The sequence below is a fragment of the Entelurus aequoreus genome, linkage group LG05 (assembly GCF_033978785.1).
Source record: "Entelurus aequoreus isolate RoL-2023_Sb linkage group LG05, RoL_Eaeq_v1.1, whole genome shotgun sequence".
In the NCBI taxonomy this organism is placed as follows: domain Eukaryota; kingdom Metazoa; phylum Chordata; class Actinopteri; order Syngnathiformes; family Syngnathidae; genus Entelurus; species Entelurus aequoreus.
In genome coordinates, this window is record NC_084735.1 from 16,188,601 (window position 1) to 16,203,484 (window position 14,884).

At 39.6% G+C, this 14,884-nt stretch overlaps 2 protein-coding genes across 5 annotated transcripts in view; one reads left to right on the plus strand and one right to left on the minus strand.

Moving 5' to 3' along the window:
* Positions 1 to 352: 352 nt before the first annotated feature.
* LOC133649627 (cell adhesion molecule DSCAML1-like) overlaps positions 353 to 14,884 on the minus strand; it is a 91,471-nt gene continuing 76,939 nt past the window's right edge. Inside the window, exons 4-8 of one of the 4 annotated variants that reach the window (XM_062046252.1) lie at positions 10,247 to 10,393; positions 6,151 to 6,429; positions 3,832 to 4,107; positions 3,475 to 3,764; positions 353 to 521 (exon numbers count right to left, since the gene is read on the minus strand). In XM_062046252.1, coding sequence (XP_061902236.1) covers positions 489 to 521; positions 3,475 to 3,764; positions 3,832 to 4,107; positions 6,151 to 6,429; positions 10,247 to 10,393 — 1,025 coding nt within the window. In that variant the 3' untranslated portion in view covers positions 353 to 488. Of the gene's footprint in view, positions 522 to 1,139; positions 3,765 to 3,831; positions 4,108 to 6,150; positions 6,430 to 10,246; positions 10,394 to 14,884 lie in introns of those variants that run through there. The other 3 variants (XM_062046249.1, XM_062046250.1, XM_062046251.1) reach the window with 3 other exon arrangements.
* Positions 10,492 to 14,884, plus strand: part of LOC133649501 (uncharacterized) — a 33,381-nt gene continuing 28,988 nt past the window's right edge. The window contains exon 1 of the mRNA XM_062046089.1: positions 10,492 to 10,499. Coding sequence (XP_061902073.1) covers positions 10,492 to 10,499 — 8 coding nt within the window. The remainder of the gene's footprint in view (positions 10,500 to 14,884) is intronic.

Consider the following 14,884-nt stretch of genomic DNA (forward strand, 5'->3'; position numbering starts at 1 on the left):
AATACAAACACAATTTTAAACACTGATTTAATACAGCAAGTATTATGAGAAAAATGTTTTAATAGAAGACTAATCACTAATCTGTATTGAATATAAAATATGCATGGTATAATAATACTTGATAATATAAATTGGACTATTATCATTGCAGTCTATTACTAATGCTACCCAACACACTGAATTGTAGAAAACTACAGTAATAATTGTATCTGTATGTAGACACTCTTGAATCGATTCATTCCACTTACCTTTGACAGTGACATGAACGGTCTGGTTGATTGACACCTGGGGCTGGATCAGAACACTACACAAGTAGGTCCCCTCATCGGCACCCTTCTGCACGTCCGTCAGTCTTAGGGTGCCATTGTCGAACAACACTTGACGGTGATTATCGGGCAGCTGCATGCCGTCCTTCAGCCACTTGATAGAGTAGTATGGGTACCCAATGACGCGGCACGTTATGTACGTGTTCCTGCCCGCCACTGCGGTCATGTCGCGCATGGGTCTGATTCGGGGTGGACCTGGAGACACGGGGACGAGCGGGAGGGGGTGGCGGGACAGACACAGTGGTTGGAGAGACGGGCCGATGAGGTGAGGGAGGTCATGGCAGAGCGAGGGAGCAGCCATGGAAACAGAAGGTGAAGCGATACAGGTCGATGGACAGAGTGATTGGGGCAAGTTGAGAGGTAGAGAGGGAGGTTAGTTATGCTCCCTTTGCTAAAATATGACTGAGGATATTTGTATTTATTTCTTATTTTAGCCCTACAGATACTGTACACTATTCTGTAGATCAAAGTTTGTATATGAGGACAAGGCTTGTGCAAAATCACCAACTTGGTTGTCAATCAGGGCTGTCTCATACCCACAGGAGCGGTATTGGTAAACAAAAGATACCGTATTGCTGCTAATAAATAGGTGCACAAGACCATAAATCCGTCCAAATACTATTTTTCTCCGTGCGTCAGCATAGTTAGGGCATATCTTTGATGGTTTGAACCAGGAAGAGGACGATTTATACCAATTTATAACTCTTTTGAACCTAAGTTCCTTCTAAGCATCCACTTTACCGTGACATACAGCAAATTCGAATAAAATTAAACACAAATTCCCTCCATTTTGAATACTTGGATATAGTAACGAATTCTGGGAAATGTAGTATTTTCCACAATACATTATATTTAATTATAGGTTTAAAATAAGATGCTTGTATTCCTACTTGTGGATTTGTTGTAATTAAAATGTTATGTGTACATGATGTTCACAGTACTATTATCCATGTGAAATATGCAGTCCCTTCTGAATTTTTTTATATTTTTGTGGTTGTCGCAGCCTAAAATGCCTGAATTTGCGGCAGCTTTTTTAGTATGTTGCAGCAAAAAAAAACATATTTTCACTAACATTAAGTCAACTTGTGATTTTATGAATTTGTTATAAATGTTTTAAGTCTTCTTTATGATCTTAACTACAAAAAGCAGAGGACTTCAACAAATGGAAAACAAATACTGTATTGATGTTTTATTCATGTTATACCACATACACACAATTAAAAGTATTGTGGACAATAGATGGCAGTAAAAGCACATACACAGAGCTCATTGTCCAATTTACTGCACTGTATAAATTACCGTATTTTCCGGGCTATTAACCGCTACTTTTTTCTAACGCTTTAAACCCTGCAGCTTATCAAACGGTGCGGTAATAATGTTTTGTATTTAACACTTAGTTTTCATATTACGCCGACAGAGACACTGAAAAGGTGTGTTACTGTTCGTTCTAGGGCGCCATCTTTTAGACAAATTTGCTCAATGCAGGTGCTGCGGGTTGACAATGTACTTCCTGTCTCGTGCCAGAAGTACATTTGTCCATAAAGTTTCTGCTCGAAATAATTCTTCATTCATCACTCCAAGCAACGTAAGTAAGTTTTACAATATAACTAAAACAATTAATACTTACAAAACCGTCCCATGTGTGACGTCTGTAGTGTTTTCATGCATATTTGTACGCGCTATCATAATGTAACCAAGCTAGCGTCGTTAGCATTAGCGAGCATGCTAACACGTTTACAAGTGTCTGTGTTAGTATTATTAACTTAAAATGGCATTCTTTTTGTATTGTTTCAGTTACGGGCATTCACCAAAACATAACCGTGGAGTTTTGAGTCTGCTAGGCAGATTAGTGAGCTAGATGGGTCCATAACAATGACTTATGTTTTGTTTGATCAGCTGTTTTACTGCCGTGTAACAGACAACGTTTGGAAACAATTAAGGTATGTAAATAAACATTTACTAAATATTTCGTACCGGTCAATACTCAATCTGCAGCTTATGGTCCGGTGCGGCTAATATATGTAAATATATTTACAATACTTCTACTAAAATTTGGTGGATGTGGTGTAAATACCAGTGTGCTCCATAGCCCGGAAATTACGGTAATCACAAATAATAATAGTAACAATGAATTACAATTATAGAAAGAAACAACTTCCTTGTTTTCCACTGTCTGCTCTGTCCTCGAGAAGTTGCAGACATTTTAAGTGTATGTTTTATGCTTGGAAAGTGTTTGTCCATCTTAAACATTCATTTATGTTTCAACACATTTATCCCTGCACATTAAGATAATTTGTGAACTGTTGAGAGCAATCTATAGCGCTAGCGCTGATTTTTGTTGGTAAAAGAGAGGTATTGAAAGATTATCATTACATTTCAATATCTCTCATGTAAATGTTGCCTCTTTGCTTGGTCAGCATTGCAAAGGAAAATCTGTTTTTAATTGTTTTACACTGGTTAAATAAAGATTAAATAAATACATGTAAACTAGGAAATAAATGTATATACTACACTACCCAGAAGACTTAGTGGCAGTGCAAAAGACAAGGACAGGAAGTAGGTCTGAGCAAAGCAGGAGGAGCACAATTAGGATGTATGAGCAATAAATAATGGATATATTGTTATATGTTGCTGTTCTTGCTTTGTCAACCCAGGAAACAAACATAAGTTGTGATTAGGCAGTTGAAGTGCACGTTTGAACACTGCTCAGAGACAAATTTGATTGGAGAAAAATAAGCGAGGAAGTTGCGGGCTTTAGACATAGTTGCGAGGCTAGGCGCGATTGCGACATTGCGAAATCCTTGAGGGACTAAATATGTAAAGTAGTTATGTGTGGAATATACTGTAAATTTTGATTCTGGAATACACCAACATTCTCAACTGGAATTTCATGGAATTTCAATTCTACTTCCTTCAATACAAACTGGAATTGCAATTTGACTTCATGTTTGCAACCTCAGTTGAAATTGAAATTGGGAGACATTCTCAATTCAAATTAGAATTTTGCACTCGCCTGATGTCTATATTTACATACTGTAGATTGTAGATTTAAGTTCATGTATATTGTAAATTGATATATGTCTATTGTATTTGTGTAGAGTCAGGTGTAGAGTGCATTTATATTGAAAAGCAGACAGGCACCTCTTACGTTTATGCGCGCTTGGTACTCGGCGCTGCCGGCCGAGTTGCGTGCGACGCAACGGTAGACTCCTCCATCGCGGATGAGCGGGTTGCTGACGTTGACGTGGGACACGGTCAGGCCGTCCGACTGGGTGTACTGGCTGGTCTTGTAGGTGGAGTCTCTCACTACAGGCTCGTCGTCTAGCGTCCAGGTGATGGAGGGAGGCGGGGCTCCTTTGGCCTCGCACACGAGGGAGAAAGGCTCGCCGGGGTTCACCACCCGCTCGCTGAAGGACGTCATGATACGAGGTGTACCATCTGAGAGAAAGACAAATGTATGATTTGTCATGTATTTTGTCCTTGTTATTGTCTCTTTTCTACATACCCTCGAGCAGAATGATGGAAAAGTCCTGAGCTGTGTGACCCTTGCGAGAAGCAAAACATTGGTAGGCCCCAGAATGGAACTTCTGCGCTGCAGTGATCTGCAGCGTGTCATTGTGTTGCCCCTGGATGGAGATGTGCTGGTCGGGGAAGATGGGTTCTGTGTTTCGGTACCAGCTGATGGTGTACTCAGGTGAACCTTCCACAGTGCAGGTGAAGAAGAGGGTGCTGCTGATGCCAGTTTTCAGGTTCTTGGGGGACAAAGTCACTCGAAGTGGATCTGAAAGAAGAATGTATCACAAAGAAAAATTAGAGACATAAATCACAGATAATTCAACAGAGTGATATTAACACAGTATTGTATACAGTAGCATTTCTAAGTAATTCCATTCAATAGTCTGCAATTAGGACGGGAGAATATATACATGCACATATGCAAATTGAAAAAACCCTTCTCATTGTAATTTATTATATGAATATAGTGTTTTTGTGGAAAAGGTTTTGCAACGCTGCAAAATAGAATAATGCTGAACCTCTTTAATTTAATGTTTCACTAAAGGAATGTTCATCTTACAAGCAAATGTACACTTACGGTAGTCTATTTAGAAATACAGAAAAAGAGTGGTTTCATGATTTTTTATTTACAAAAGGTGTCAAATTGGAGATTTTAGTTATAGTTCCCTCATTAACACTCAAGGATGCAACTTTTCTCAAATGGAGGACAAGCAAATGAGCAAGTGTGAATAAAATAACACATCCCCAGTGAAGTGTACATCACATTATTCACGTAACTCTAATTCTCAAACGATACTGAAACATCATTATCGTATTTTTTTTATATTAAAAAAAGAGAGTAATACTGTGTTCTTTGATGTCTTGATGTGTGTCACTTTAAGATAAAAAAACAAGTGACCGACACAACTGCTGTATCACTCGGCTGCGATGCGTGAAACTGTGTTTATCAGAAAACGCTTTTTCTGGCTCACAGGTGACAGCTCATACTAAATGAAGTCGGAAGAGTGGCGTGCCGCGTTTGACAGTTTTTTTTTGTCACCATCATTGATCTAAACAGAACATAAAAAAAAAATCAGAAGTGTAACATAACTTTGTTGTAATAGCACCAAATAAGGTAAATATTCTTCTTTCCTGTATGATATTTGCCTCATTGGCTGGAGTTGCATATTTTATATTCCTTTTTGTGCAACTTTTGCAGGTCAAATGTAGTTAGTAGATGGTGGATGACCGTTATGAAACAGCAACACAGTATCAGTGCAGTGACAGTACAGCTCGTAAGAGTGCCATACACTCACTGAGGCGTCATTTAGTTTGATCCATTCCTACAAAAAAGTAAAGGATCCTTAGAGACATAGAATATGTGGGATTAAAATGTTATTTCCTTTGGAAGTTGAAAGTTGCCATTATTGGATAGACTAAAATCATCCATGGGAATGCTTGACTTGCTTTCTTTATGTTGTTTTTAGTGTGTCATTAAAAAAAAATCCTAGAATGATTCTGCACTTTAACGTGACACTCTAATTGCCATTTGACCGTGGAGTAACACACAGTGTGTATCTAAATCCATAGTGGAGGCAAAAAAGGAAGTGAGAGAACAATCAGCGGTGGTGACTCAATCAGTTGGACACACTCATTTAAAAAAGCAGCTGGAAATATCTCTTCACATCTATGTCCACTTGTGCGTGTGTGTGTGCATGGGTGTGTATGATTGTGTACAAATGTCAGTGAGCAATATGGCAGCTGGTGGTGTGTGCTGGGGGGCATCACTGTGCCTTCCAAGCACCGCCCCATCCTGTCAAAGTCACCGAGTGGGCTACCATGATGTGCCCACTGGCAACACTGACCTCTTTGCTAGTCTCTTCCCATCTCATCTTTATTTACTTGTATACTTATACACTTTCATTTTTACTGTATCGTCCTTCCCAACTTGTATTATTGTGTTACTTTGTTCATAATGACATTCTAGTCCAGTCTTGGTGGGATGTCTGGTCACCCTGTCTTTGACCCTTGGTCTCTGGTCTACCTTCATCTTCTTCAGCCTCCTCCTCAGTGATGCTGAGTGGTGCAGGCAGCTGTGTTATGGCTTCAGTCTCAGTGAATTACAGCCCTGTCGCCCATTTTGAGAGCTGACATGTTGGGGCATCATGTACAGCTACACTCACACGTTTGTTACTGACACACTCGTGTGTGTGTGTGTGTGAAACCAATAGTAGAGGAGAATGTGAATGTGTTGTCTGCCAGCCAGAAGAGACACCGTCGTAGTCTCCCAGTGTGTGTGTGTGTGTGTGTGTGGATAGTGTTCACACACCTATTATGTGAAGCTGTCCAGACACTTCCTTTGAGCCGAAGCTGTTGGTGACTTCACATGCATAGTTGCCGCTGTCTTCCTGTCGCAGGTCACTGATGGTCAGGCCTGTCAAACGCCGTGTCCAGCGGGCGTCTGAGGGCAGTGGGCGGCCATCTTTTAGCCAGCGCACAGTAGGGCTGGGGTAACCTCCCGCTATGCAGGGGAGCTCGATACTCTGGCCTGCATACACCTCCCCTCCTTGGAAACTGTCCAGGATGGTGGGTGAGGACTCATTGGGGTCTGGGAGAGGAGACAAGTTCATGATATCAAATAAAAATTACGACTAAAACAACAGTTGTTATAAACACAATGTATTACCATTATGTATGATAGTGTATACAATAGGTGCAGTAAAAGATAATCAATGATAATCAATGAAATAATCAGGTTCGATTAATGAGATAAGCTCAACTGAAACTGTTTAGTGATCGACCACCGTAAGTTGAAAGACTGTATTTTTTGGACCATATGGCGCACCAGATAATAAGGCGCACTGCTAATAAGCGGGTCAATTCAGGTCTATTTTCATACAAAAGGACTTTAATGCACATTTAAGTGGTAATATATATATTCTTTATACATTTAGAACATGTCCTTTTGGTCTACATACCATGGAATGGTGGTTCTTTGGTCAAAATGTTGCATAGACTATGTTTTACAGACCGCCTTCAAGCCGCTTTCTGACCGTCTCTTCACGTTGCGCCGCTTTGTGGGCGTTCTTATTTACGTGCAGAGTTTTTAGCGCTTCCATAGCAAGTCTACTGACAGATATAAGTTAAAATTGTTTAGAAATGGCACCAGCGAAGAATGAATGTCCCACAACAAGAGTATAGAGAAAAAGAAGGATCTTATTGACTCAACACGGACTACAATGGTGGACGCGCAAAAATTTGGGACTTTTGCACATCAGCAGTTACCAGTAGGTAAAAAAAGTTGGTTTTGCATAATATTGTGAAACAAAACAGCAGATAATATGTCTCTTAATGGGTGCCATTATGGGTATACACACTATGATAATACCCTTAAGTTGAAGCACAGTACGTCTGACTATGGTTGCAGTAATGCTCGACAATACATCAAGCGGTATGGCTTCGTAGCTTACCAAAGACGTACTAAAACATGTTGACAGATTTTAGAGCGCCGTGTGTAATCTTCTATATTCTCAATGAAACATCAAAGTTTTGGTGTTGCATGCTGACGGGTACATGCTAGCGTAATTTATTGAACAGGCGTCAACCTGCAGTCCACACATATTGCTTATGTGTGACTGCCATCTACTGGTCACACTTATCATTACTCAATGTACCAAATAAAATTGCTTTGAGGTCGGTAAGCACAACCAGAATTATTACGTACATTAGACGCATTGGTTTATAAGGCACACTGTCCATTTTTGAGAACATTTTAGGATTTTAATTGCGCCTTTTAGTCTGAAAAATATGGTAGTAATATGTGTCCGTACAGACCCTGTTTATGTGAACCAAGGGTGAAAAGTAAAATCTATTATTTTCCTCACATGCTTGGTCTACTTTTAAAGGGGGGTATCGCTGACCACCTAAAGCAAAAGGAGCCAACTCGGTGTATAAGCCCACCAATTAAAGACAGCTGTGTCACAAAAATGGCTTCACTACTCATCTTAAAGTAAAGCCTCCAGAGCTTCCATTATCAGTCAGTCAGCAACAGGTGTGAAAGCTGTTAGTTTGATCGTTTTAATTTTTCTTTAGCAAATAAGCAATATTAGCACTGCCAAGTTAAATGGTGTGTGTAAAATGTGGGTGGACAAACACAGCTCATTTGCATTAAAGCCACAGACACATAAAATGGCTGGTTCCCAGTCAGCCTTACTTTTTAGCACAGCTACATTTCACTATTAAGGCTACATTTTGGCCTAAACACTATCGCTAGTTGGCATAGAGATTGTCAGAATAAACCATCCGGTCTTACTTGCTAGCAATAGCTTATTGCTATATTGAACAAAAATACATATATGCAACACTTGTTTTAGCTCCCATTTTTCATGAGTTGATCTCAAAGATGTAAAACTTTTACATTTTTTCACCCGAGACCATGACCTGATGTTGCAGCATGACAATGCATGGCCCCATGTTGCAATAATCTGTACACAATTCCAGGAAACTGAAAACATCCCAGTTCTTGCATGGCCAGCCTACTCACCGGACATGTCACCCATTGAGAATGTTTGGGATGCTGTGGATCAGTGTGTACGACAGCGTGTTCCAGTTTCTGCCAATATCCAACAACTTCGCACAGCTATTGAAGGAGTGGACTAACATTCCTCAGGCCACAATCAACAACCTGATCAACTTTATGCGAAGGAGATGTGTTGCACTGTGTGAGTCAAATGGTGGCCTTTTATTGTGGGCAGCCTAAGGAACACATGTGCAATAATCATGCTGTTTAATCAGCATCTTGATAGGACACAACTATGAGGTGGGATGGATTATCTTGGCAAAGAAGAAGTGCTCACTAACACAGATTTAGACAGATTTGTGAACAATATTTGAGAGGAATAGGTATTTTGTGTTGATAGTAAAAGTTTTAGATCTTTGAGTCCAACTCATGAAAAATGCGAGCAAAAACAAAATTGTTAATATTCATAAAATTAAAAAAATAAATAGTCGGATTGACTATGTATTCAACTTGGCAAAGCAATTTGAGTGTAGCAGTGCTAGTCTGCACCATACAGAAGGAGGAGGAGTACATAACACCAACTAAGGATTTAGAAGTTATTTCCAAACGGCAAACATTTCCATCCATGCATTTTCATCTGCTTATCCAGGTCATGGGGGTAGCAGCCTAAGTAAGTAAGCCCAGACTTTCCGGTCTCTGTCAACATATTCCAGTTCTACTGGAGCAACATTAAGGTGTTCCCAGGTCAGCTGCGAGACATAATCCCTCCAGCGTGTCCTGGGTCTACTCCAGGGCCTTTTTCAGGCTGGGCATGCAAGGAACAACTCATTGGAAGGCGTTCAAGAGGACTAGATCCTAGAGTCACCTAAAATGGCTACTATCGATGCGAAGGAGCAGCGACTCTACTCTGAAGTCGGCCCGGATGACAAGCTCCTTATTGTGTCCCTAGGTCACTAACCAAAGTTCCTGACTACAGGTGAGGGTAGAAATGTAAATTGGCGGACATTTATGCATAAAAATATGGAGATGCTACTGGGGGTGTGTTTGACAGAGAAGCAGCTCAAAGGAGATACTGTAGAAATCCTCCCTCCAAGGTAAATGCTGCACTGTCATGACAGGTCAGACTTTGTATATTTGTTTTCCTGTGTTTAGTTTGTTTCTCTTTCATGGCTCCTCCCTTCCTTCTTGACACAATTTGCTGTGAGCACTGATTGAGTACCACAATGCGGTGATTAGGAGACTCACCTGCCGGGAGGACTAATTAGAAGGGTTTATGAACCAGTGTTGCCTGCCTTTCGACACTGGTTTACTCTTTAATGTTCATTTGGTAGCTGCTTAAATGTAAGCTTTCAGTTTTTCCATCTGTCGATAGCCGCTTCAGCCTCTTCTGTGCTCCCTGTTTTTTAGAATATTGCCTGGTACCTAATAGAAGGGACCTTTTGTCTGCTCATTGCCTACCTTCTCTGCATCCTGGGATCGGGCCAACAACCCCAACGATGTGGTACAATAACATGTACATTATTACTACATAAAACTACTGTAGTTGTTTGTAGTACATTCAATCTATTGTATTGTTTTTAGACAATATATACAAGTTTTTTGGTTTTTCTAAAAGGCATGTCACTGCACATATTAAAGTTGTTGTGTTTTGGAAGGGGCAAGCAAATGTTTTGAGTTATGAGCTACATCATAAAACCAATTCAACTCGTAAGTTGAGGTACTACTGTACTATTGTAGGACACCTGAGACACACTTCTTGAAAAATAGCCTTATGTGGGACCCTTAATCCTAATTAAAGAATGAGATACCCTTTTAGGCCTTCTTCACCTCAAAAGTATGCAGCACTGATTACGAATCCAATAAATTCCCTTGAATAGATTCCACAAAGACAAAGAGAAAATCTTACCCATTACAGAGAGCCTGGCTCCATTGCTTTGGCGCGTCTCCCCGCTGTATTTATGCCTGGTAATGCACCGGTATGTGGAGAGGGCATCCTCCTTTTGAACATCTGAGATGTAAAGAGCGCCGAAGGAGGTCAGCAAGAACCTGTTAGCTGAGGAAATCAGTAAAAAAAAAAAACATTAGAAAAGGAGGGACAGAAAGCTTAACATTGTATACAACAATGCTGTCCAAAACTGGAACCTTCTAAAGATGTGGAGGTGACGGCGACACTTGCACCATTCACAGGTGAAGTGAAATGCTTACAAGGAGCTACAGCGGACATTTCATAGGTTAGCATTAGGACATAAATAACATCTTTGCAATAACACATAGCACAGGGATTCCACTGGTGGCCTGAAGGCCACCCGTCCTGGCAATGACACCATTGAACTGGCCCATGAGTTCAGTTCAATACTTGGGAGACAACATTTTTTGCAGCAAATTCCTAAAAACACGAGAGTGCTCCTGTTGTATAGAGGAACTTGGACCACTGTAAACACATTGGCCGATCCTTGCATTGACATTTTAACTTTGCTAGCAAACATAGAACACTGAGAATATAACTGAGGCGTTCCTCAAGACACTCCTTTAAATCCTCTCCTTTTTGGCTGTAACATTTTTTTCACAATGTGATATATGTAACTAAGGTGTTGCTGTAGCTTCAGTTTCAGCTTCAGCTTTCTTCAGATGCAATCAGTAGTCATTTGTGCAACGTATTTAGTTATACTAGTAGTGTTTCTCAAGGTTCCATTTTAGGTCCTCTTTTTTTCATCATGTGGGCTATTCAACTGGTCGCCCATGAATTCAGTTCAAAAACTTGTGAGATGCTCACATTCTTGAAGAAGGTCCCTAAAAACAGCAGAGCGCTCCTGTAACACTGACAGAATAAATAGCTTAAAAATCAAATGTTTACCATAGAGGACGCTGGGTATCCTGAATATACAAAATAAGACTAATAGTAAAGAGAGAAGTCTGCCCCCCCCGGTCCTTAGCTTCCTGGAAATGTGGCCCCCAAAACTATTTAGTTGAATATTCCTGACATATAGAATCTATCCTCATGTTGACTCTGAGCTGTGCTTTCTGCACTAGACCCAACAACTAGATGACCAGCATGTACACCTGGTATTTATCAGAATTGATGTTTTAGTAACAAGTGCCATAATTATTGAGTTCAAATAAAAGGCTGTGGAAACATGCGGCACTTATTCACTGCACGCTTTTGCATTCACCACAAAGTACGAGAGGACGCAAATGTTGCAATTTCACCGCAGCCTTTGTTTGCCCCCTGCAAAGAAGCCTTACAGGATAATGAGTACTTTAAGAGCGCTACTCCCACAACATTGACAAGTGGCCTGTCACAACACTTTGACACAGGCAGATAGATGGCGAGATCAGCAGGATGTGTCAAAACCACAATTTCTGTCTTTTCGCAGCAGACTGAATTCATCCGATCTGCTGATTCAATCACATGATTTCCCCGCGCTGTCTGTCCATCTCCAGCGAGTGGGCTGTGCATGGAATCAATCTATTTTATAGTCAACTCTCATTAGTCAACTGTCGCCCGTCATCTGAGCTGTCTCAGCTCACTTCTCTCGCACCACAGCCTCCTCAACCTCGCAGTCTCCAAGCAAAGTGGCAGACTGAGTAAAATATTAATTACTAAATCACTGTGCTCCCTCAGCTTTTATTCCTGCTTACTTGACAAGCTAACGAGAAATAGAGACAGCATATGTTAAAAGCACACACACACACATCAGTGGTGTAAAGCAGTGGTCCCCAAACTTTTTGTAGCTGCGGACCGGTCAACGCTTGAAAATTTGTCCCACGGACCGGGGGCGGGGGGCTATTTTTTTTTTTTTTTTTTTCATAAAGAAATACAATCATGTGTGCTTACGGACTGTATCCCTGCAGACTGTATTGATCTACTGCATATTGATATATAATCTATATATTGTGTTTTTTATGTTGATTTAATAAAAATAAAAACATTTTTTAAATTTTTTTTACATTTCTTGTGCGGCCCGGTACCAACCGGTCGGGCCGCGGCCCGGTGGTTGGGGACCACTGGTGTAAAGGTATGCCATAAGTACTGTCAATAGGACCCAATGCTCCATGGGGTGCACTGTTTTGTGTGGATAAAAACCTGTAAAATTTCAATGAATTAATAACACGGCGCTTCATATGAAATCTTACAGCGAACATACTCCTAGCCTATTCCTGCTCCGTCACTGATAAGAATACAATGGCAAATTTCCCCCTGCAATTTACAAAGTCCCCCGTGGCATGCTGTGTTACTGCTGGGCTTGTAAGCGCAAGTACTGGGTTAGAATTCCAGTCGGACAGGTGTTAAAATGTGTAAATTAATGTTTCAACTTTGTTAAATTTGTTGTTTTGCGCACAAAATATATTGACAATTTATTTCCTATGTATTAATTTAGTAGTATAAAATGAAATTCAAATTTGATTTAAAAAAGTCAAAAAATTGTTTCACATAGATAAAAAAAAGTGTAACACATTTTTGTAATGGGCTATGGGGGTTCAAAATGAAATTTAATTTGGGGTCCAAATTTAGTCAGGCTGTGTTTGTACTTTGGTTTTAAAGTCACGATTAGGTTCAGTTTCAGTCCAGTAAGGGAAAAAAATGCAAAACAAATACAGTACTTAGTTTTTGTGTTTTATAGTTTTGAAAATGAAGCATGAAATACTTGCAGTCTGCTGGCAGGTGATTCTCTGATAATAAAATAATATAGCATACAGAAAAAATGAAAGATGTGGGGGCCACTCCGATGTGTTTTGTGCATTTCAGATGTCAAAACCAATCTGCTTTAGGTAAAAATGCTATATTATTAGCCATATATGTTATGTGTTATTGGGGACACAGCAAATTAGTATAATATCTAATATTATATCTCATTAATAACATTTTATTTCAAGAATAAACCACAAGCCAAAAAAAAGAACATAAACAAGCTTTGCGCTATTGGTGGATATGCCTGATTTTTGAATTATTTTATTTTCTGTAAATGATACGTCCTTATAGGTGGTAGCCTTGTTCTCTAGTTCTACTGAACAATGGCGGCGCACTACTTATCCACTTGTATTTGTCCATTTGTGTATTTCATCAAGAGGCGAAGTATCAAAGGACATTATTGAGAAGAGAGGGTTTTTCAGCTCTGGTTTCTCCTTGGCAAGCTAAGCGCCGAAAAATCTGTATACAGATAGCGTTACACACATATTATGCACAGACAAACACACGCACACACACTTTAGCTGCAGCATTACATGCAGCACAAAAAGTAGGCTTTTTAAAATGCTGCATAAGTTTACATTGTTACATTGCACTGACAATCTCTGCATGCTATGATAAATACACTCACAAAGATGAAAATTTTTAATTTGAGAAATTTCCCTAGTTTTAAATGATAAATGATAAATGGGTTATACTTGTATAGCGCTTTTCTACCTTCAAGGTACTCAAAGCGCTTTGACAGTATTTCCACATTCACCCATTCACACACTGATGGCGGTAGCTGCCATGCAAGGCGCTAACCAGCACCCATCAGGAGCAAGGGTGAAGTGTCTTGCCCAAGGACACAACGGACGTGACTAGGATGGTAGAAGGTGGGGATTGAACCCAAGTAACCAGCAACCCTCCGATTGCTGGCCCGGCCACTCTACCAACTTCGCCATTTATTTTTAGTTGTTGACTTTACGTCATAATCTTAATTTTAGCATGAATATTTATTTTGTCTATTCTAGTTAAAAACTGTTAAAAAATAGAAACTAACTATTCAAATACAGAGATATGTTGGCTTTCCCTGCATAGAAAATCTTGTTTAAAGATTCTGCAACATCTTGAGGATGCTTAATTTAAGAATTGCAAGTTGAATGATGCTTGTTTTCAAAATAAAAAACGTATTCTGTCTTAAAATTCCTGCAGATTGCTAGATAAACAAATCTTAATTCAGGATATCTTATCATGTAAAATTGACTAGCTGCATGGACAGATAATTTCACACATTTAAAAAATAATAATTCTAAAATGTAGTCTTTTTATCTTTTATTTTTTCAGCTGTTTCTTGCAATGTCTAGTCTGACATGCAATGTGACTCACTTCAATTTTATGTAAGAAAGCATCCCAAATGTCTTCTTTTAGTTAATTTAAATTAAGTAAACATGGTCTTGGTATCACGTCCATCAGAGGACAACAGCCATCAGGATTGTTGTGCTTTTCATAGCACAGAGAATTATGACACAAACGTGGCAAAAATGAGAACATGTGTTCATCTACATAAAACTCTGAACTATTAAGGCTTACTTTGGTTTACTGCACACATTTTTATTCAACATAAATGGCTCTTGAAAGAGTCCATCCATCCAGAAAGAAGCTGTTTTGCCTCTAGGAGCGCGGACATTGTTGCAATTTAGCAAGAGGTCTATTTGAGCTATAATAAAACCCATTAGTGGCAAAGAAAACATTTCTAAAGGGGAAATATCGGAATTTGTAATCATATTACAAGTACAGCACTTTAATTGTAAATGGATTGTTATTTTCTCCTTTTCATCGCCGAAGATGCAGTTGAATGTTTTTGTTTTACAAACT